At 40.7% G+C, this 24628-nt stretch overlaps 1 protein-coding gene across 1 annotated transcript in view; it reads right to left on the bottom strand.

Annotated features, from left to right (window-relative positions):
- Positions 1-24628, bottom strand: part of GRAMD1C (GRAM domain containing 1C) — a 114133-nt gene that overhangs the window by 38608 nt on the left and 50897 nt on the right. The window contains exons 6-7 of the mRNA XM_056109363.1: positions 22536-22616; positions 6960-7078 (exon numbers count right to left, since the gene is read on the bottom strand). Of these exons, the coding sequence (XP_055965338.1) occupies positions 6960-7078; positions 22536-22616 (200 nt within the window). The remainder of the gene's footprint in view (positions 1-6959; positions 7079-22535; positions 22617-24628) is intronic.

Below are 24628 nucleotides of genomic sequence, written 5' to 3' on the forward strand. Positions count from 1 at the left end.
TTGCTCGAGTGGGCCCAGTAACGTCTCCATTGTGAGACTTGTTGTTACTGTGTTTGGCATATCGAATACCTCATGCCAGCCTTTACCATGCGGGCGAAATACTCTCAGTAGCTTGCCAGGCTCTCCGAGAGGGGCAGAGGAATAGAACTCAGGTTGGCCATGTTGACCACGTGCAAGGCAAACGCCCTACCTGCTGTGCTATACATACATATATGCACATACATGTACATACATATTTAATTTTGTTATTTTATTTTGGCAAAAATTCATTTTTACCAAGCCTCGTGAAAATTTTCTTTCTGCTACCTTCACTCAAATGCACCACCACCACCACCACCACAACAACAACAAAAGACCATGATTCATGGTGGGAAGGCCAACTGGTTCAGCCTCTGTGGAAAATTGTAGCGGGATTCCTCAAAATGGTAGAGATTATGACCTAGCAATCTGGAACCTCCTGTCAAAAAAATCCCAAAACAAAAACATTAATCCAAAATATTTATGCACACTTATATGCTTTCCCACATTTGGTACAATAACCAGGATATGGTAACAACTCTAGTATCCAACGGTAAATGAGAGGCTAAAGAAGCTTTTGCATAATACAAAATGGAATACTGTATAGCTATAAGAAGAGACAGAATCATGCATTTTGCTGCAACGTGGATAAAATCAGAGGGTACCAGCAGAGAGAAAAGAACAAACACTGGATGATCTCACTCATCTGTGGTTTATAATGAAAAAAAAAAAAGGAATTAGAGAGTATTACAATGGATTTCAAAACTAACTCAGATCATCAAAAAGACCAAAAAGTGGATGAGGAGTATGGAGGATTAAGTGATGCATGGGCACTTTGGTAGAAGTGGAGGTATTCATTTTGCACATCAAGATCATAGACATCAACACTACTATAATCGGGATACTTAATTATGAAAAATACATCAATTTTAAAACTACACATATTATTTCCTTCTTCAAAGACTGAAAACTTTTAGAGTTCAAAGGGACGCTGAAGATGATCAAATTGAACTAACTTATTTCACTGATGAAACTGAGGATCTGAATGCTATAAGAGCTGCTTACTCAACTACCAGATTAAAGTCCAGCTTAAAATTCAGTTCTTCATTTCCAAAATCCAAGGCTCTTTGTATTCTATCAATTGATTTTGCCTACCTAACTTCAGTATCTGAGAGAGACTAGTTAAAGGGAGACTTTTTAACTTTATAGTAAACATACCATTTTCATGTGACATACATACATGTATATATATACACACACACAGATACATACACACATATAAATGTATATATATGGGGAGGAAAACACTACATATTATTACTCCCGACTGATACAATATAAATAGAATCAGCATAACTGTAGGACTACCTAGACAGAGGCAAATTTTTATACTCCCAATGAGACTTACAATGGACTTCTATTTTAAGATTTTCTAGACAGTCGTCTCCAAGTTGACTCATCCACAGGCCCTGCTCTATGAATTCCCGGCTAGATCTCTGAGGAGATGCATGCCAAGCAGCTAAAATTCGTGAAAACACTGGGGCTGAAAACTCCTGGGGACCCTCGGGGAGGTGGGCGGGACCAGTGCCAGCCCTGTTGAAGCCCCGGCAGCCACACCCACACTGTACCTCTGCAGGCATGCTAAGGGCTCATCCACAGCTTCAGGAATATTCTCCAATTTCAGGCACCCCAGTACCCAGGCTGACAACTCTGGTGTCTTCTTCGAGTCAGGATGGGCGGCCTCTCCCCACCCTCCCGTATTTCTGGAATTTCCAGCAACCACATCCACCTTCCATATCCAAAGCTATACCATGTCGTTGGCCCAGACCACAGATCCAGAAGTCTGTATACGGTGAGGCCACAACACCTCCTAATTCCTAAATATTGAAATTCTAGTAGAAGTGCTCTAAATTAGATGGGAAAGTAATACAGGAGCCAACTCAACTCAACAAACGAAAACAATAACAGAAGGCTCAACTAGCAACACACAGCTTAATAAATTCTAGATGAGGATTTAAGCCTATTATCAGAAATAATAATTTTCACATAAAAATTTGATTTTTTAATGCTGATTTTAATATTGGAGCTTTGTTATCTAATTAAATGTCAACTTTAGAACTGTACCAACAGTTGTGGTTTTATGTACATTAAATTAAAAAAACATTTTCTACAGCATTTATCTTGGGGCCACGCCTAGCAATGCTTAGGGCTTACTCCTGACTCTGTGCTCAGGGATTACTCCTGGCAGGATCTGAGGGACCATATGTGAGAGATATCCATTTGAGGGACCCAACCTGAGTCAGCTGTATGTGAGGCAAACATGTATCTGCTATACTGTCACTCCAGTCCTGTAGAACTGTTAACTGATGTGTTAAGATGAAACGCACATAACATAAAATTCCGTCCCTTAAAGCTGAATCAAGAAGATATAGAGTACCTGAATAGACCTATTCACATCAAGGAAATTGAAACTGTAATCAAAAGTCTTCCCAAAAACAAAAGCCCAGGCCCAGACGGATTTACTAGCGAATTTTTCCAAACATTTAAAGAGGACCTATTGCCAATTCTTCTCAAGCTTTTCCAGGAAATTGAAAAAACAGAAACTCTCCCAAACAGCTTCTGTGAAGCCCATATCTCTCTAATACCAAAAGGAAACAAAGACACCACAAGAAAAGAAAACTACAGGCCAATATACCTGATGAACACGGATGCGAAGATTCTCAACAAAATACTAGCCAATAGAATACAACAACTCATCAAAAAGATCATACATCATGACCAAGTGGAATTCATCCCAGGGATGCAAGGATGGTTCAACATTCGGAAATCAATCAACATAATCCATCATATCAACAAAAGAAAAGATAAAAATCATATGATCATATCAATAGACGCAGAGAAAGCTTTTGACAAGATCCAGCACCCATTCATGATGAAAACCTTGCCAAAATGGGGATAGAGGGGACTTTCCTCAATATAGTTAAAGCCATCTACCACAAACCTACAGCAAACATCATCCTCAATGGGGAAAAACTGAGACCGTTCCCCCTAAGGTCAGGGACGAGACAAGGATGCCCACTCTCTCCACTACTGTTCAATACAGTACTGGAAGTACTTGCAATAGCGATTAGGCAAGAAAAAGATATTAAGGGCATCCAGATAGGGAAAGAAGAAATTAAGCTCTCACTATTCGCAGATGACATGATACTATACTTAGAGAACCCTAAAACCTCTACCAAGAAACTCCTAGAAACAATAGGCTTGTATAGTAAAGTGGCAGGCTATAAAATCAATACCCAAAAATCCATGGCATTCCTATACGCAAATAGTGAAAGAGAAGCAAGTGACATCAAGAAAACAATCCCATTCACAATTGTGCCCCAGAAAATCAAGTATCTAGGAATCAGCTTAACTAAGGAAGTAAAGGACCTGTACAAAGAAAACTACAAAACGCTACTTCAGGAAATAAAAGAGGACACGAGGAAATGGAAAAATATCCCCTGTTCATGGATGGGGAGAATCAACATCATCAAAATGGCAATACTTCCCAAAGCATTGTACAAATTCAATGCAATCCCTATAAGGATACCCATGACATTCTTCAAAGAAATGGAGCAAACACTCCTGAAATTTATATGGAACAATAAGCCCCCACGAATAGCTAAAGCAATTCTTGGGAAAAAGAAAATGGGAGGAATCAACCTCCCTAACTTCAAAGTCTACTATAAGGCAGTAATAATTAAAACAGCATGGTACTGGAACAAAAGCAGAGCTGCAGACCAATGGAACAGAGTTGAATATACCGACATTTCCTCCCAAACATATAATCATCTAATTTTTGATAAGGGGGCAAGAAAAGTGAAATGGAGCAGGGAAAGCCTCTTCAACAAACTGTGCTGGCAAAATTGGACGGCTACATGCAAAAAAGTGGGCTCAGATCTCTGCCTAACACCATGCACAAAAGTAAGATCAAAATGGATTTATGACCTCAACATCAGACCAGAATCCATAATGTTTATTGAAGACAAAGTCGGCAAAACTCTCCATGATATTGAAGCTAATGGTATATTCAAAGATGTCACGCCACTGGCCGAGCAAGTGAAAACAGAGATAGACAAATGGGACTATCTTAAACTAAGAAGCTTCTGCACCTCAAAAGAAACATTGACCAAAATACAAAGACAGCCTACAGAATGGGAAAGGATATTCACCAAGTACACATCCGACAAGGGGTTGATATCAAGGATATACAAGGTACTGGTTAAACTCCACAAGAAGAAATCACCCAACCCCATCAAAAAATGGGGTGAGGAAATGAACAGAAACTTTCGCAAAGAAGAAATTCGAATGGCAAAAAGGCACATGAGAAAATGCTCTACATCACTAATCATCAGAGAGATGCAGATCAAAACCACAATGAGATATCATTTCACACCACAGAGACTGGCCCACATCCACAAGAACAAAAGCATCCGGTGCTGGCGCGGATGTGGCGAGAAAGGGACCCTCCTTCACTGCTGGTGGGAATGCCGGCTGGTCCAACCCTTTTGGAAAACAGTATGGACGACTCTCAAAAAATTAGAATTTGATCTGCCATTTGACCCAGCTATAGCACTCCTGGGAATATATCCCAGAGAGGCAAAAAGGTATAGTCGAAGTGACATCTGCAATTGTTTGTTCATTGCAGCACTCTTTACAATAGCCAGAATCTGGAAAAAACCTGAGTGCCCAAGAACAGATGACTGGTTAAAGAAACTTTGGTACATTTACACAATGGAGTACTATGTAGCTGTTAGAAAAGATGAAGTTGTGAAATTTACATACAAGTGGTACTACATGGAAAGTATCATGTTAAGCGAAATGAGTCAGAAAGAGCGGGATAGACACAGAAAGATTGCATTCATCTGGGGAACATATAGCAACAAAAAGGGAGAGTAACACCCAGGAATGGCTGAGATTAGTACCAGGAATTTTGCTCCATGAATGGAAGGCCAGCCACAGGCTCTAGATGAAAAGGAAGCTCAGATAGAGAAGAGAGTACCAAATGAAGGGTGTTGTGAGGGTCCTCCCAGGGTGGGAGAAGCATGCTAAAAGTAGTCGATAGACCAAACATGATTGCCACTCAAAGCCTCTCTTGCAAAACACAGTACCCAAAAGAAGAGAGAGAGAACAAGGGGGAATACCCTGCCACAGAGGCAGGATGGGACGGGGGGGGGGGGGGAATGAGGGTCGGGGGGGGATGCTGGGACCCATGGGGAAGGATGACGGGCACTGGTGGAGGGATGGGCACCTGATCATTGTATAACTGAAACCCAAGCACAAAATTTGTAAGCCTATAACTGTACCTCATGGTTTTTCACTAATAAAAAAAGAAAAAAAATAAATAAATTAATTAAAAAAAAAAATAAAGTGTACTGCATAGCAGCTCATAGTATTGTGTGGCAGTTGAAACAGTCACAGCCATCAGTCTAATTTTTGAACACCTACATATGCCAAGAAAAAATTCTCTATCATAATACCACTCTTCCTCAATATCTGGGACACCTCACCAATTGTCTCTATGAAGTTACTGTTGCTGGAGTTTAATTTATATAAATGAAATCGGAAAATAAATAATATTTTGTGTCTGACTTCTTTCACGTGGCATAATGTTTGCTGTAGAATTAACACATGATTTTCCTTTGTTGTTTATGTTGCAATCGTGTCAAATAATTGCATCGGTGGACAGAAGGCATTTTTAGGGGACAGAAAGCTAATAGATCAGGCAGGGTGCTTGCCTTGCATGCATCCAATGAGGCTTCAATACCCTAGTGTCTGATGCGGGTTCCCAAGTCCCTCCAGGAAGTATCCCTGAGTGCAATTAGGAGAAAGCTGAGCACTACCATGTGTGCCCCCCAAACCAAACCAAACCAAACCAAACCAACCAAAAGACACTTTTAACTGTAGTTCATAAAAATATCCTCTCTTCCAAATGAATCCCCACAGTTGAAAATGATTTCCATCTACTCTGAATTTATCGCCTTATGTATTTCTCCTTCTATTATCATTCTTTTAAATTTCATATTAATGTTATTTGCATTTTCCAAAACAGTATACGCCCCTTCCGCAAGTGCATCTCATGTTTTTTGAGTGCCAGTTAAACGTCAAACACAGTGCTAGAGTATTCTTGAGGAAAAGTCATACTACTCAAAATACCTGCCATCAAATTAATTTCACTGTATCACCTAAAAATCACGAAGATTTCTCAGATATTCCTCCAGGTCCTCTGGGTGTTTGCCTTACATGCGGCCGGCCCAGCTGACCTGGGTTCGATTGCTCCGCCCCTCTCGGAGAGCCTGGCAAGCTACCAAGAGTATCTGGGCAAAGCCTGGCAAGCTACCTGAGACATATGCTAAATACCGTAACAACAAGTTTCACAATGGAGACTTTACCGGGCCCGCTAGAGCACATGATGAACAACTGGAGGGCAGGCTACAGTGCAACAGTGCTTTCTAAAACTACTCTTTCAACATATCCTAGGTGCCACCGTTACAAAGTTAACATTTCATTAGCTGCCCTGTATTTGCTTACCTATTTAGTAAACTAAATAGGTAAGCAAAACTAAAGGTGGCCGCCCACCTACCAGATGGTCAGACTTCTTCATCCCGATCATGAACGATCGGTTTGAGGCTCTTCATGTTCCCAGAGCGAACAGATGCCATTGGGCTACACTGGCACGCGACAGGGACGAATGGAGACGTTACTGGCGCCCGCTCGAGCAAATCGACGACTAACGGGAAGTTAAGTGATTGATTAAGTGATTAAGTGATTTAGTAAACTCTTTTCTTGCCCTAACCCTTCCCTCCATTCCACTCCAAAGAGAAAATGTCACTGAATTAAGAAATCTAAATTACTCTGATTCATATTTAGTAAATCGGTATTTACAACTTTTTTTCCTGTACCTTGGCTGTACATTTTCCTCAATTGACAAGGACAAGTTTTCCATCTCTTCAGCATTCAAGCCCAGCTCAGTCCCATAGTTCTGCTGCAGCAGCTGCCAGAATTCCTGCCTGCTCAAACTCTGAAATGACAGAAAATGACGATGATAATTCGGCAGGGTAGAAGAGTATAACACAGTGGGTCGAACCATGAATTTTGAGGCCAAGGTGACCTGCTATCCCAGTGCTCCATGTGTGACTTTGGCTGTCAGCTGAACTTTCTAGACTTCTGTATTTATAGACGGAAGTGGCAAAACTTATCTGACTGAGTTACCCCTGAGAATAAATAAAATTATTGTTTTAAAGTGCATAACATGGAAACTACTGTGAGAGGTACGGTGCTCAACTTTTTCTTTTTAGAAAGTAATTTATTCACAGTGTCTAGTAATGGCTAAGTACAATACCAAATATGCATTCCAACGATCCTACCATATCCACTGGAGCCCTATTCACAGCCTGAAACGTGAAGTCAGTACTAGTCTCCTTAATCAGAAAGTATTTTATTATTCTGACCATTTAAAAGCTCTATATACCGGCAAATTTAAATTACATTCTCTTAGGCTATAAAATGCGACAAACTAGAATCCAAAGTATCTTCTTTATATTTTAATAAAGTTAAGCTTGTTCTTTCTTTTTTAGGTATCCTGCCCCTGTTAAAATCACCTGCTGTGAAAAAAATTGTGCACTATACAGCAAAATATAATTATAATAACAATAATAATAATAATAACATCCTCATTTCGAAAACAAATTATAGAGGTTAACTATAGAGTTAAGCAAAGCAAAAGAAGTTTAACATTTGAGGCAACTGGCAAAGACAAGTGAGAAAGAATCTCTAATTCATTTGGAAGATATTATTTAAAACTTACCAAATGTATTTGACTGTACTAGACGCTAAAGAGCCTAAAACAGCACCTTACTCTAAACTCTAAAACAAGTTAACACCTTGCTTTCAAATAACACATGCCATGGTTGAAAAAATACGGTAGGATTTTAAGTAAAGTAAAATATTAAAAGCTATATTATTATTAATATGTTAAAGTCATTGTAAGAAAGATTTTTAAAACTCCATGTAAAAAGTTTAAAGAAGTATCAATATAAATTAGGGGAATCAGAAAAAACTTCACACCGAAGAAGGGTTTTCAGGATTGGGGAAACAGAGAAATGAGGTAATTTTGGAGAGAGAAATTATATAAAAACACAGAAGAACTACCTGAAGAACATAAGTGATACTTGTTCTGAAGTCAGTTAAGTTTATCAGCTGGCAAAATTCTTAATTTGGGGAGCGAGAATAATAGGACAGTGGGAAGGACACTTGCTTTGCAGGTGGCCAATCTGGGTTCAATCCTGGGCACCTCATACGGTCCCCTGAGCCAGCCAGGAGTGATCACTGAGCACAGAGCCAAGAGTCAGCCTCAGCACCACTGGGTGTGCCCTCTTCAAAAAAAAATTAATGGGAATTATAGAGATACAAATATATATAACAGGACCAAAACATTCAGATGCCTTGAATTCCTCAACAATATTCCCTACAACTGTAGCACTGTAGCACTGTCCTCCCATTGTTCATCGATTTGCTCAAGTGGGCACCAGTAACATCTCCACTGTGAGACTTGTTGTTACTGTTTTTGGCATATCGAATACATAACAGGGAGCTTGCCAGACTTTGCCGCGGGCGGAATACTCTCTCAGTAGTTTGCCGGGATCTCTGAGAGGGGCAGAGGAATCAAACCCTGGTCGGCTGCGCGCAAGGCAAACGCCCTGCCCACTATGCTATCTTTCTGGCCCTTCCCTATGACAAGTACCATTTTATTTTATCCTTTTTCCGTATTTCTTCCCTCAGTCTTGTTACTATGGTATCTTTATTACATTATAGTAGATGACCATTGATCACATAATGATATATCATATAACATATATTATATAATACATCATATAATGTAAATGATACATTGTAGTATAATGTAATACTGTTACATTATAGTATTTTATAGTATTTTAAAGAAATTAAGGGCAAAATGTCTCCACTTTAGTAACTGTCAAACAAACAAACACTGTCCTCCCGTTGCTCATCGATTTGCTCGAGCGGGCCCAGTAACATCTCCCTTTTGAGACTTGTTGTTACTGTGTCTGGCATATCGAATACGTCACGGGGAGCTTGCCAGGCTTTGCCATGCGGGCGAGATACTCTCGGTAGCTTACCGGGCTCTCTGAGAGGGGAGGAAGAATCAAACCTGGCTCAGCCAGGCTGGCTGCTCGCAAGGCAAACGCCCTACCGTTGTGCTATAATTAATTTCTAATTTGTCATTCTTAAAAGAATAATTAATGAAGATTTAGTTATTATATCAGTATTCTAAAACATCAAAAAAATCTAAACAATTTCATGTAATAAAGTGTTTCAAGTATATAAAACATCTTACCTCTTTGGTGCTTAATTAATTAATCCAGAATTTTATATTGAACTGATAAGAAATTCTGACTCGAAACATTGTCCAAGAAACAATAACGTTCTTATATTTTATTATTTACTTTATAACCCATGTTCGGTGACCCTAAAGTTTTTTCAATACATTTACATAAAGAAAAAGTAAGCGGATCACTAGTAGTAGAAAAGTTAAAGATCCACCGGGCTTGATCTGAAAGGTACCCCACATAATTCTTATAATTTCCATTCCCTCTAAGTTTTTTTCACAGGCGGTAGCTCATACTAATAGCTGATTCAATCTTACAAAGACCTTTTCTTTGAAATACTTTCAGTGTCATAAACGGAGGATCAAGTTCATAAAGGAAAACAAGCACCAATATATTAATGGAAGATGATTATCTTCGAAAAACTTTTTTTTTTAAATAACGGATATCAAACTGATCCAGAACAGAGTAGAACAAGTTTAAATACGGATAAAGCTTCCCAAGAGTGAAAGAAACAGACCATAGAAAATTTTAAGAATACAATTTTACGTACCTACAAAAATAAATGCTTGAAATATGTTCTTTCAAATCAAGAAATTAATAGCAGGGTAATTTCAGCACACTTCAAAATCTGTTAGATATATGTAACTATGCTAGATATATTATGTAACATACACGTAAATGATTCATTAATAATAGAACTCATTTAATTTAACATTTTACATTGTTAATTTGCCAAAAATAATTTCCACAAATCTGGTCACCAAAACAAAACAAAAAAAAAAATGTGGCTATTTACAACCAGACTGAACCTTTAAACATTAAAACATAAACCTAGCCTGATGGTCGTAAGTCTTGTAATAATGAGCAGCAAAATCAGATGTAAGTAACCTCAAAAAAAACCAAATTAAAAAAAAAAAACCTTGAATTTTAGCAAAAGCTGATCACCTACCTGTGAATAAAGAAGAGTACTTGTTTCAGTCTACAGGGTACTTTAACAAAATAAAGATGAACCGGGCAGCAATCAGATAAGACTTAAAACTCAGAAGATCAATTTCTGGTCCCCGAAGCTTTGTGTCCTAAGTATTCTACAAGGGTGCGATGTCCTGACCTGAAGCAAAGCCCCAAATACTTCGTGACAACTGTAGAGAATCATCGCTTCCATCTCCTAATTTTGCTGTGAGACATTTTTCCTCCTAAAAGACAAGTTCTACTGTCGTGTAAAGCACATTATTCACTACTTCCTGGTCTGTAGTATGAGCAGCCTTCCCAGGTTGCAGGTCAGAATGCAGAATTGGAAGTTATACCTCACTCTACAGGTTCCAAGGCCACGCCTCCAAGAGGAGGAGAGGTAAACACGGGCTTATTAAAGGGACAGGGCCTAATTTCTTCTGCGCCCCCCCCCCCCCCAAAGAAAGAAAAGTCGAATTCCCGTGCCTGTTTTCATTATACAAAATGCCTATTGTAATATTTTTTACGGGCTTCCCGAAACATTTTCTTTTTTTTTTTTTAATTGAATTACCATGAGATCCACAGTTACAAAAGCTGTTCAAGATTGGGTTTCAGTCATACAACGTTCCAACACCCATCCCTTCATTAGTGTATATTTCCCACAAAGTCCCCAGCTTCCGTCCCACTCACCCCATGCCTATTGCAGTATTATGTTAAACTCATATATATATATATATACATATATATATATATATATATCAAGGATTTTCTTTTCTTTTCCAGGCTCTCTATTCAACTCTGGCAGAATCGTTTTTTGCAAATGTTCCATTTCTTCCTCACCAATGCAGCAGCAGGAATCAACTCATTTATTAACCCTTTACAAGATGTATCAAAGGTTACATCCCTTTGTATTGAGTATTGTAAAATGGAATGTAGGAAATAAATACAAGGAAGAGCACCCAATCCTGGTGAAGCAATTCAGCAAGTATGCAGCACATCTTTCAACATTAGAAGGTTCCATATTGCTTGCTCAATAACTATTTTCAAGTTATTTTTGGCCTTATTCATTCATAAAAGTTTTAGGGCAGGCATCTCAACACTGTAGAATGTTTCATCTACTAACTCCCAACTTATTTCCCAGGAGTAAAGTTTCCTTCTAAGTGAAGGATCAAAAGTGGCTCTAATTTCGACCTAATCCTTTCATTTAATTAAGAATGTGTGTGAACGTGACAGGTGCTATCTGATGAACTGCAAACATCAGTCTTGGTGGTGGTGATATGTGTGTGTGTGCACGTGTGTGTGTGTGTGTGTGTGCGTGCGTGTTAAAACTGAGTCATTTTACAGAAGATCAATGAGAGATCAAAATGACACTGAAGAAAATTAATTATTCACTCAGACTGAAGCAATAGCCATTCTATGGGAGCTGACTTCCATTGCCGAAAGACTTAGTGCTTTGGGGACCAGAATGACAACACAGTGGATAGACATTTGCCTTGTGCATGGCTGTCCTGGGTTCAAACTCCGTCCCCCCACATAGTCCCCAAGCCTGCCACACACAATCCCTCAGCTCACAGCCAGGAGTAAGCCCCGAACACCACTGGCGGTGGCACAAAAACACAAACAAAAAGACTACCAAAATACAATCAAAAATGCTTTTGACATATTATGGTAGCTTTCAGTGATTCAAAGTGTAGACAGATATCCTTTGGGGGTGAGGGGGAGGGGATAGCTTGTCCATTCCACGTGGTGTTTGGGGGCCCATGCAATGTCAGGAATCAAACCCAAGCCTCTCACATGCAAAGAATGCATTACATTGAGCTGTCTCTTAGCGCCTAGGTATCCTCAGGGTGCCATGCTGCTGGTGATTGTATGCATGAGTCAGCCACCTTGGGGTTCTGGGGCCTCTGGGACCACATGCCGTGGTGCTCCAGGACTGCATCCTACAATGCTCAGGGGACCACGTGGTGCTGAGGATCAAACTGGAGTTGGCTACATACAAGGCGTAAACACCTTAAACCCTGTAGTATCTCTCCAGCCCCAATATCCTTAAAAAAATACAGATCGACCCCCATTCTCAACCTGTTGGCGAGGGAACTGGTGGTTCACTACTTGGTCCAAAAGTGCTCAGGAGCTAACAGGGCTATAGCCAGCAATGCTGGGAGGAGGGCGAGGATGGGGGGGGGGGGGCGGGGGAGACTAGGCAATACCTGCAACTGAACTCAGGGTCTCACAATCTAGGCATGAGTCCTGATACTTGAGCTCACTCCCAGGCCTCCTCCTGCCAGCCCCTAAGAGAGACAACCTAATCTGTTATTATGTGTTATAATATTATATGATATGATGTGTCCCTGTCACTGTCACTGTCCTCCAGTTGTTCATCGATTTGCTCAAGCGGGCACCAGTAACGTCTCCATTGTGAGACTTCTTACTGTGTTTGGCATATCAAATACGTCACGAGTAGCTTGCCAGGCTCTGCCGTGCGGGCGCGATACTCTCGGTAGCTTGCCGGGCTCTCCGAGAGGGGCGGAGGAATCGAACTCGGGTCGGCCATGTTGGCTGCATGCAAGGCAAACGCCCTACCCACTGTGCTATCGCTCCAGCCCATGATATGTAATATAATTATATATAAAAATATAATGTTATATCACTGCACTGATGCTCATGCATCACCGTCATCCTGTTGTTCATAGATTCACCCGAGCAGGTATCAGTAACGTCTCCATTTGTCCCAGCCCTGAGATTTTAGCAGCCTCTCCTTCCTCATCTTTCCCAACGCTGCTGTATTGGAGGTTCTTTCAGGGTCAGGGGAATAAGACCTGCTATTGTTACTATTTTAATGTAATATATCATAATATATTCTTATATATAATATATAATAATGTATTGGAATATATAGGTATATAAATTAGATTACGTATTAGATTAGATATAAATATATAGTAATTTATAATTAATTGTATAATATAGATATTAATAAATAATAATATATATTATATAAGCTAAAATAATTATAGAATATTCCTAAAATGTATTATAAATTATTTTATATGCTCTTGTTAACTCTAAAAGTCTTTATTGTAAACCACAGGGCACATAGAACAGAAATAAATTTAGTAGGCATTAAGACAGAAAAGAGGGGGGCTGGAGCGATAGCACAGCAGGTAGGGCGTTTGCCTTGCACGCAGCCAACATGGCCAACACAGGTTCGATTCCCAGCACTCCATATGGTCCCCTGAGCACCGCCAGGAGCAATTCCTGAGTGCATGAGCCAGGAGTAACCCCTGAGCATCGCCGGATGTGACCCAAAAAGCAAAAGCAAAAAAAAAAAAGACAGAAAAGAGGGGCTAGAGTGGTAGCACAGCAGGTAGGGTGTTCCCATTGTACATGGCCGACCCCCGACCCAAGTTCGAATCCCAGCATTCAATATGGTCCTCCGAGCACTGCCAGGAGTGATTCCTGAGTGCAGAGCCAGGAGTGACCCCTGAGCATCGCTGCGTGTGGCCCAAAAAGAAAAAAAAAAGACAGAAAAGAGTCGGGCTGGAGAGATAGTACAGCAGATAAGCACTTAGTTTGCACACAGCTGATTTGGGCACTACATATGGTTCCCTGAGGCCCACCAGGAGTGATCCCTGAGCACAGAGCCAGGAACAGCCCCTGAGCACTGCCAGGTGTGCCCCAAAACAAAACAAAAAGGAAACAAAAAGACAGAAAACAGAACCTATAACTGAATCCTAAGAAAACCCGCCATGCAAAGGCTGTGGCCAGCATAAAAGACTAAGGGAAATATCAGAGAGGCAGAGGAAAGTCCAGGAAGAAGGATGTCATGGAAACCAAGGAAAGAAAGTATTTCAAGATGGGAAGAGCATGAAATGGTGTGAAATGCGGCTAAAATACCAAGATGAGCTCATGTAAGGCAAACGCAAGCTTGTAAAGGAATGAGGCAACCAGTCCAGTCAATGCAACCCAGAGGAGTGGGTTGTCGGGGATCAAAGAGAAAGTACTGAGAGGAAAACGGGAGTTCCAGATCATGCAGAAGTTGTGCCGGAAAAAAAACACGGGATTTGCATTGTCAAAATAGAAGCAGCCCCCTATTTGTTTCGCATAGAAAAGCCACCATTCAGAATTGTACTTTTGTAAAATACACGTTTGAAACGCAGTACAACTTTAGTAACTACCAAAGAACAGACTGGCATTGGGAAGAGACAGGAGACAACAGTCGTCTGCAGCTAACACGGTGATGCATGCTAACTTGCCATCCCTGTGGAAATGCAGCCCTGGCAGTGGATTTTATACGCTTAGGGGCCATAATGAACAACAAGAGATTAAATCAAGCACAAGGGAAATGATGGTACCAAGAGACCTGGAAAAAAACAAGAGACTGCTGCCAATGTTAATGCTGACATCGCTAAGCAATCGGCACTTTGGAACCACCCTGAATCCATAGTCTGGGGAGAGTTGGTCCAGGGGGTGACCAGAGTTTTCTACACAAGTCTGAATTTCCAAAAAGTCCCACTGATATTAACTTTGTTTACTGATCATTATTAGATAGCACCTAAAGACTATCTGTGACCTAGAGCTGAGCCTGAGCATGGCTGTATAGAACAAGTCATGCCCTTAGACTTGATAGACTCATCACTGAATCATAAATGCACTGATGCGGGGTCAGAGAGACACTAGTGAGTAAGGCACTTGCCTTGCACGCGCCCAACCCAGGTTTGATCTCTGGCCCCACACATGGTTCCCGGAGCCCTGCCAGGAGTCCTGAGCGCAGAGCCAGGAATAAGCCCGGAGCACCACCAAGCGCGGTCTCAAAACAAAAACACAAACACACTAATGCACAGTGGAGGAACAGTTTGTTGTTGCTGTTTTTCTACTTAACCAACACTTTGATTCCACCATCTGGGGTACCTGAAGAGCTTGGCAGTCATAGTAAACAGAGTTTCACGATCAAATGGACCGAGAGCAAAGGTAACCCGTGTTAGGAGGCCATTCACCTTGGCGTCGGTAAGGCCTCATCATTCATCTCAGTCCTGTCTCTGTGCCTTTCTGGAGTCATCAAAGTCTGCCTCTGTGACTCTATTTTTCTCTGTTAAGTGCCAAGTTCTTCGCCAAAGTCTGGCCAAACTCTCTCAAATAAACACCGTTTATAAGTTCTAAGAGTCTACCAGCTGTTTGAGGTCTCTTCTGCCCCCACCCACCTAAAGAACAGAATCCTTCTCACATTAGCAATTCCCCAAAGAGAAACCAGGCAGACTTCTCTCAGAATTTGGAAAGTGTGTGTCTAGAAACCTTGAGGAAGGTCACCAGCATCCTACTTTGGAAATACACCCCTCCTTCAACCCTCTCGGAATAAAAATGAAGGTAATCAGTCTCTTTAGTCTTAGAATTTAAAATTTGGACAATTTTCTGCTTTCTGAGGCCCTGGATTTAAAGATTCATTGTCAGAATGTACCCAACTTGGGAGAAGCATGCTAAAAGTAGTCTATAGACCAAACATGATTGCCACTCAATGACTCTCTTGCAAAACACAGGACCCAAAAGAAGAGAGAGAGAACAAGGGGGAATGCCCTGCCACAGAGGCAGGGTGGGATGGGAGGGATGGGGGGTGGGAGGGATGCTGGGACCCGTGGTGGTGGAGGATGGGCACTGGTGGAGGGATGGGTACTTGATCATTGTATAACTGAAACCCAAGCACAGAAATTTATAAGTCTATAACTGTACCTCATAGTGTTTCACTAATAAAGAAAAAATGTACCCAACTACCTTCCTACTAACCTCTGTGTATACACAAGAGAAACCCCTATTACCTGACAGAAAAATAGTATAAAACAAACCTTTTTTGCTTATTTTTTTTCATTTTTTAATGTCCTCTTTTATTTCTTTTTTTAAAAAATTTTTTATTTTTTAGTAGTGAATCACCGTGAGGTACAAAAAAAGTGTAAATGATGGAGAATGGGCACTGGTGGAGGGATGGGTACTGGATCATTGTATAACTGAAACCCAAGCACAAAAATTTGTAAGTCTACAATTGTACCTCATGGTGTTTCACTAATAAAAATTTTTTTAAAAAGAAAACAAAAAGAAATGATTATGTTGAAAATTAAAAAAATAGCTATTTTTCTTTACAACAGGTCTAATATTAAAAATGGAAAAAAAATCCTTCATGTTTGCGTTTCAGTCATACAATGACCAAGTACACATCCCTCCACCAGTGCCCATTCTCGACCACCAATGATCCCAGTATCCCTCCCACCACCCCCATTCCCCCCCCCCACCCCGCCTCTGTGGCAGGGCATTCCCTTTTGTTCTCTCTCTCCTTTTGGATGTTGTGGTAAAATGAACTTTGAAAAAATGCCTTTTTCCCCTTCCCTTCCCTTTGTTATTGTTTCTGTGGTGAATGGTTGTAGTACGCTGGAGACCACGTATTTGTTGTGGCATCTGGAATTTTAGATAGTGGGATCACAGTACATGAGGCCAACATTCGACTCACTGAACTCGCGGTCTCTCCCTTCTTCACAAGGTAAGTTCTCCACAGCTGGTTATCACAAATTCCTCCAACAATTCTGTACCCATTCTGCGTACATTATTAATATCAGTAACTCTAAATACAATAATGTAATATCCTTAGAAGTACACAATGATTAGCATTAAAGATTGAGCTTTTAAAAAGATTTTTGAAATTTTAACTCCTATTATTACTAATAACTTTATACCTATAGCCCATTTCTCACTTATTCAAGTTTCTGGGAAATATCCTTTTTATTTGTCTTTTGTTTTGGGGTCACACCTGGCTATGCTCAGGGGTCACTCCTGACAGGGCTTTGAGAATCATACACGATGCCAGGGATTAAATATGTCTCAGCTGTGTGAAAGGCAAGTAACTTAAACCCTGTACTATCTCTTTGGCCCAAGAAAATACCAGTGATGGCCATGAGTTTCAAGATGATCACTTGTTCTCAAGACAAATACATGCTTAAGAAATTGGGTTTAATTAAACGTTAAACCCAGAAAATACCCTGAATGGCACATATGCTACCCGAGCCATTGTGGCACCTGAGCACATGTGTCACCCACAGGTCCCTTCTTGAGATGTGTACTTTCCTATTAACGCTGGAGGGTGTGTAGGGGCTCTCTCAACCCTTGGAGAAAGCCAAGCTCTCTCTTGAGCATCTCTCTGTCTCTCTGTCTCTCTCTCTCTCTCCCCTCCAAAATCATCCAAATAAAATCTGTTTTACTTCAAAAAAAAGGGAAAATACCCTGATGTTGTTTCTGCCGATAAATCCCCATGTTTTGTCTTTCTTCTTTTTCTTGAGCAAAGAACTGAAAAAATTCTGTGTAATCCAGAGCAATAATTATTTAGATTCTACTCAATTGAGTCACTCAAAAAGTACTTATTGAGCATTCACTATGTGTAATATAATAAACTTTCTGTCCAAGCTTGCATAAATTTAAGAATAAGGGGACCGAGAAATAGTACAGCAGTTAGGATACATGCCAGACATTCACCCAACCGGAGTCAATCAATCCTCAGTACACAACCATTCACCACAGGTGATGAATCAACCATTAATGCCAGGTGTGATGCCTTGCATGCTGCTGACCTCTGCCAGCCTGGCCCAGGGCAAGGGAGAGCCCCACAGCATTACATTCTCGCACCCTTGCTTTGAATCCCGGCCCCATATGCCACGGGTCCCTGAGCATCATTTGGGAAGCAACCCTCCCAGAAAGAGTATTATTAATGGGAGTACGATTAATATTTATGACATAGGCTGAAACTCAGACAGTCCCATACTGTACTAGTTAAATCAAGGTATATGAAAAACAGGTTAGACAGTAAACATTGAGTTTGTTCCTGAACATACAAGGAACAAGGTAGACAAGGTCCTTATACTCAAGCTCTTTCGAGTTAAATAAGGACACGAGAGAAAGAACAAAGAATAATCTTTGCACACACAAAAGAACTATAGGATCAGAGAGAGAATTCAAGCAGTGTAGCATGTGCCTGGCATGTGTGAAGCCCTGGAATCAGTTCCTTCCCCCAACGCCCCCCCCCCCCACCCCAGCACCACCCAGTATAGCCGGTGCCACCAGGTCTAAATCATTAGAACTGAAATTCAAGTGACCCCGCCCTAAGACCTCCAGGAAAAATCCCTTTAAAAAAACTTTATATATGATAACTTCTCAGTACCTGTACTGCAAACCATAATGCCCGAAAGGAGAGAGACAGAGACAGAGACAGAGAGAGTCAGAGAGACAGAGACAGAGACAGGGAGAGACAGAGGAAAACTGTCTGCCATAGAGGCAGGCTGGTGTGGGTGAGGGTGGCAGGATGATAACTGGGGACACTGATGGTGGGGAATGTATACTGGAGGAGGGATGGGTGTTGGAACATTGTATGACTGAAACCCAACCATGAACAGCTTTGTAACTGTATCTCATAGTGATTCAGTTTAAAATATTAGTTAAAAAAACTTTTACAAAAGAGATGTGCAAGATACTGTACAAATGTGAAAGGATGAATGTGACTTTTGTTTTATTAATGCGTTTCACTTAAAACTAGGTAGAGCTGGGGAAAAAAAACAGGCTGAAAGAGTAAAAAAAATATATGAGGGCAGCGCAGGGGAAGTAGATAATTTAAAATAACAAGAACAGAGAGGGTATACTGAAGTGATAATAGATTAGTGGATTGACAATGTGGTCCCTATAACTTTCTTTTTCTTTATTCGAAGGGCGGTGGGTATTAAGTAGGAAGCTAGCATTAGTCAAATGAACAAATATAGCAATTTGATGGTCAGATTAGATTTGCTTTATTTTGCTACGTGGTACCAGGAATCAAACCCAGGGTCTCACACAAGTGAAGCATGTGTTTTGCCAGTGAGCTATATTCCCCACCCTACCTTGCTGTTCCGACATCAAAAACTATTTCTGAAGCCAGAGAAATAGCACATCAGTAAAGTGCTTTCCTGGCACTCAGCTGACCCCGCGTGGATCCCTGGTACTACGTATGCCCTTCCGAGTACCCAGCCTTGAGCCCAGTACCCAGTCATCCCTGAATACAGAGTCAGGAGTAAGCTCTGAGCACAGCTGCTGTGGACTCCAAACAAAACAAGACAGAAGATGCTTCAGAGGGCTGAAAGCATGCTTTGCAGGATGGGGGTCCATGTTTGACCCCCCACATCATATGGTCCCCCGAGCCACACCAGGACCACCCCAAACTTCAAGTCCAAAAGAGCCCCTGAACAGCTCCCAAGGTGGCAAAAATGAAGAACAAAACAAAAAATAATTTCTGCAAAAGCCACAGACTCCTGGGACCTATCTAGTAGTATAAATAATGTTTCTGTAATAAGTGCTTTTATAAAAAAATGGTCAAACGTTAAAATATTTTGGACTTATTTGTGGCTTCTTGGTCTCTGCTGAAAACTACTCAACTCTGCTTTTAGCATGAAAGCACCACAGACATTAACAAAATAGCATGGTGGGTGAGATGAAATTTTATTATTAATGAATGCTAAAATTTAAATTTCATGTAAGTGTGTCATAAAATAGGAAATTCTTATTCCACTGATCTAACCTGTTTCACTGATTCCTTGTTCTGTTTTTCGGCCACATTCAGTATTGTTTAGGGATTACTCCTAACTCTACACTCAAGAATCACTCCTGATGGGCTCAGGGGATCCTATGGGGTGCCAGGGACCAAACCCAGTTGGTCGCATGTATGGCAAGTGCCCTATCCACTGTACCATCACTCCAACCCCGCCACTGATTTTCATATATTGGTCAGGATTACTTTTTGTGATGCTAAGGTGTTTTTTTTTCTTTTTGGGTCACACCCAGTGATGCACAAGGGTTACTCCTGGTTCATGCACTTAGGAATTACTCCTGGCAGTGCTTGGGGGACCATATGGGATGCTGGGAATCGAACCTGGGTCGGCTGTATGCAAGGCAAACGCCTTACCTGCTGTGTTATTGCTACAGCCCCAGTGCTAAGTTTGCTAATATTTTATTGAGGGTTTGGGGGTCTATATTTATAGATATGATGAACACAGACATATTTATCTGTAATTTTCCTTTGCTATGACATTCTCTGTGTAAATGTGATATCAAAATAGTATTGACCTGAAACCAGAGAAATAGCACAGGCTTTAAGGCACTTGCCTTACACACAGCTAACCCCAGTTTGATCCTGAGCACCACCAGGAATGGTCCGTGAGCAAAGAGCCAGGAGTAAGCCCTGAGCACGGTCCCCCAACAACTCTCAAAAAAAATTAAAACGATATATATATATATATATATATATGTATACCCGCTGTGGTATCGCTCCAACCCATATATATATATGGGTTGGAGCGATACCACAGCGGGTAGGGTGTTTGCCTTGCATGCGGCCGACCCTGGTTCGATTCCTCCACCCCTCTCAGAGAGCCTGGCAAGCTATCGAGAGTATCCTGCTTGCTTGGCAGAGCCTGGCAAGCTCCTCATGGCATATTCGATATGCTAAAAACAGTAACAACAAGTCTCACAATGGAGACGTTACTGGTGCCCGCTCGAGCAGATCGATGAACAGGGAAAACAGTGCTACAGTGATATATGTATATATGTATATAATGGCTTCACATATACAGTTGGAAATTGTCCTTCCTTCCTTCTTTCCTTCCTTCCTTCCTTCCTTCCTCCCTTCCTCCCTTCCTCCCTTCCTCCCTCCCTTCCTTCCTCATTGTGTTTCAGGCCACACCTGACTGTGCTCAGGGTTACCCCCGGTTCACTGTTTAGGGATCATTCTTGGTGGAGCACAGGAGAACATATATGGCGCCAGGGATAGAACCCAGGTCAACTGTGTGCAAGCAGTACCTTCTCCATTGTAATCTCCAGCCTCTCAAACTCAACCTTTATGTTTGTTCATTTGGTTTTTTATTTGTTTGTTTGGGGGTTACTATTGGCTCTGCAGTCAGTGCTTAAAGATCATATGAGATGCTAGGGATCAAAACCATGTAGGCCATGTGCAAGGGAAGCACCCTACCTACTGTACTCTCTCTCTGGCCAAACCTCACATTGCTTTGTTATTTTCCTTATGATTTTTCCTTCTACCCAGTATTCCTGTGTTCCCTAGGACCATTGTGTTTAGTTTCCTGTTTTTATTAATTACCCAGATTTCCTTTTGCTTTTGAAACTTAAATTCATGCCATCATGGTCCGAGAACATAGTTTTCTATTATTTTAATCCCTTGGGATTTATTAAGACTCACTTGATGGCATAGTAGATGGTCTGCTCTAGAGACAGTTCCATGTGCACTCGAGAAGAATGTAGAGTTGGCTATTTTGAGTAAAGAATCTCACGGAATTCTTTAAGTTCCAATTAGCCTATAGTTTCGGGGGGGGGGGGGGGTATATTTGTTTTGGCTTTTTTTGTCACACCCGACAATGCTCATAGGTTACTCCTGGCTTTACACTCAGGAATCACTCCTGGCGGTGCATGGAGGATCATATGGGATGCTGGGAATCGAACCCTGGTTGGTCGCATGCAAGGCAAGCGCCCTACCTGCTGTACTATCGCTCCAGCCCCTAGCCTATAGTTTCGTATACATCTTTTATTTCCTTGTTGATCTCTTCTGTTTCATCAATTTATGTTTATCTAGGTACAATATCTATCATTTTGCCATTTGCTTCCTCTGTTTTATGTCTTTGTGACCCACATTCCTTCCTTACTGCCTTCCTGTGTATTATTTTCTATTGTATTATTTTAATCCTTGATTTTTCTTTCCTGTATGCTTTTCCATTTTCTTTTTTTCCTTCCCCTCTTTATTTACTAAATTTTAACTTATTTCTTGGTGGCTATCCTGGGATCCCAATAAACATTTTAACTTGCAACTGTGGGTTTTGTTTTGGTTCAAGTTTCTTCATGGAACATAACTAACCTAGTCCAAATTAAGTCCATAAAAATAAAAAGAGACTTGAGGCTGAAGAGATAGCACTTCAGGTAAGGCATTGGCTGACATGGGATTCCCTGGAGCTACAAACGGTCCCTTTCAGGAGTGATTTCTGAGCAAGGAGACAAGATAGAGCCAATCCCCTCCCCCAGATAAATAAAATAAATAAAAGGGGGTTCCAATTCACAAACACTATTTATGCATACAAGGGAAGTTTGCTTTTATAATCAGCACATCCCTATGCTCTGAACACTTACCTTGTCTAATAACACATTCTGCCACAACCTAAAGATACTCAGGTAACTTCTGTCCCTGGCACCAAAAGATGTAAAGAAAAACTGCAAAGCAAAGTAAGAGGAAAACATTAGTATCATGGGAAAAAAGAGGAACTTACGTCATCAAAGTATAATGGTACTTGCTATCGTTAACACAGATTAATAGGTCAATTCTGTTCACTTTATGTGCTATTTTATTTAACTTCTGGCCACACTGGAAAAAGACAGATGAACAAACAAAGTGTCTTCACAAATTTTACCTTACAGCAAATACAATTTTATCAATGTTTATTCAGGAAAAGAGATTAAAATAGAAAACCACATTCTTTATCTTAACAATAAACAATAAAAATCAATCTAAATAATCTATAAAAATTTATTTTATTCTAAATTTTGCAAAGAGATTTGACTTGGTGACTAACTGAGTCAATTATTCACAAAGGAAAAAGGGGGAAATACCTCTGGATTTCAAAAGTAGATCTCGTATGGGGTTGGAGAAATAACACAAGAGGTAGGGCACTTAACTGGCATGTGACTGACCTGGGTTTAATCTTGGGCAGTACATATAATCAACCAAGCCCTGCAAGGAGTGACCCCTGAGCCAAAGCCAGGAGCAAGTTCTGGCAGCCAGGTTTACCAGCAACCCCCCACCCAAGTCTCTTTTTAAAATAGTATTAGGGCTTTGATTTTATTTGGTTAGAGACGGTGATGAGTCTTACCTAGCAGTGCTCAGAGGTTAGTCCTGGCTCTGTGCTCAGGAGTGGCCCCAAGTAATGCTCAAGGGACCATATGTGGTGCCAGGAATCTAACCAGGGTCAGCTGAATACAAGGCAAGCACCTTACCCCCTCTACTCTCTCTCCAGCCAGCCCTGGTGCCAGAGATTGAACCCAGGTCCTTACATATATGAGGCAAACATTCTACCACTCCACTCCCAGCTACATTCCCAGCCCCCAAAATCAATTTTAAGGATGTTAATTTTAAATTATATCATGTCTCAAATGCCCCTTTAAATAAAATAAAGAGAAATAATGTCTGTTAATTTTAAATACCCAGGATAACACTAAACTTTGCTTTGAACACTGTAAAATTTAAAAAAAAAATCTTCAAACCGTAATTATCTGCTTTCAGGTCTACCTCATCCTTTGCATTCCATTGATTTTTTGCAGGCATATTTTTTTTTGCCTGATTTCTTGTTACTTTTTTTAAAATTTACTTTTTTTTAAAATTAGTGAAACACCATGAGGTACAGTTATAGACTTACAAATTTTTGTGCTTGGGTTTCAGTTATACAATGATCGAGTACCCATCCCTCACCAGTGCCCATTCTCCACCCCCACCAATCCCAGTATCCCTCCCACCCCCCATCCCCCCATCCCACCCTGCCTCTGTGGCAGGGCACTCCCTTTTGTTCTCTCTCTCTCCTTTGGGGTGCTGTGGTTTACAAAACAGGAATTGAGTATGCAGTCATATTTTATAATAGGTCTTTGTGAAAAAAAAAGTCTGGCAAGTGGAAGCATGAAATACAGTTTTCAGTCTATCATTTCTCACAATTCCCTGGTCTTTAACATTGCACGGTTGGGCAGTTATCTTTAGAAATGAGAAAACTCAGTTCAATATTCAACTTATTAAATAAAATATTAAAAAATAATATTTGGACCGAGAGTATCTCGCCCGCACGGCAGAGCCTGGCAAGCTCCCCATGACGTATTCGATATGCCAAACACAGTAACAACAAAGTCCCCGTGACGTATTCGATATGCCAAACACAGTAACAACAAAGTCTCCAATGGAGACGTTACTGGGCCCGCTCGAGCAAATCGATGATCAAGGGGAGGGCCTTTACCTTTTACCTTAATATTTGGAGTGTGTATTTTTCATAGAAAGTTTCAAGTGCCTTTTTCAATGAAAAAATAAGAACTTGCTACATAGTATTCTTCATGACATAAAACATTCTATAATGTGAATCTAGAGTATTTTCGATACAAAATCAGACATGATATGGAACCTTATAATCACTATTTACTAACCCCTATTTTTCTACCTTAGATAGAAAATTAATGTGAAACTACAATAA

This window comes from Sorex fumeus, unplaced genomic scaffold, assembly GCF_029834395.1.
Source record: "Sorex fumeus unplaced genomic scaffold, SorFum_2.1 ptg000265l, whole genome shotgun sequence".
In the NCBI taxonomy this organism is placed as follows: domain Eukaryota; kingdom Metazoa; phylum Chordata; class Mammalia; order Eulipotyphla; family Soricidae; genus Sorex; species Sorex fumeus.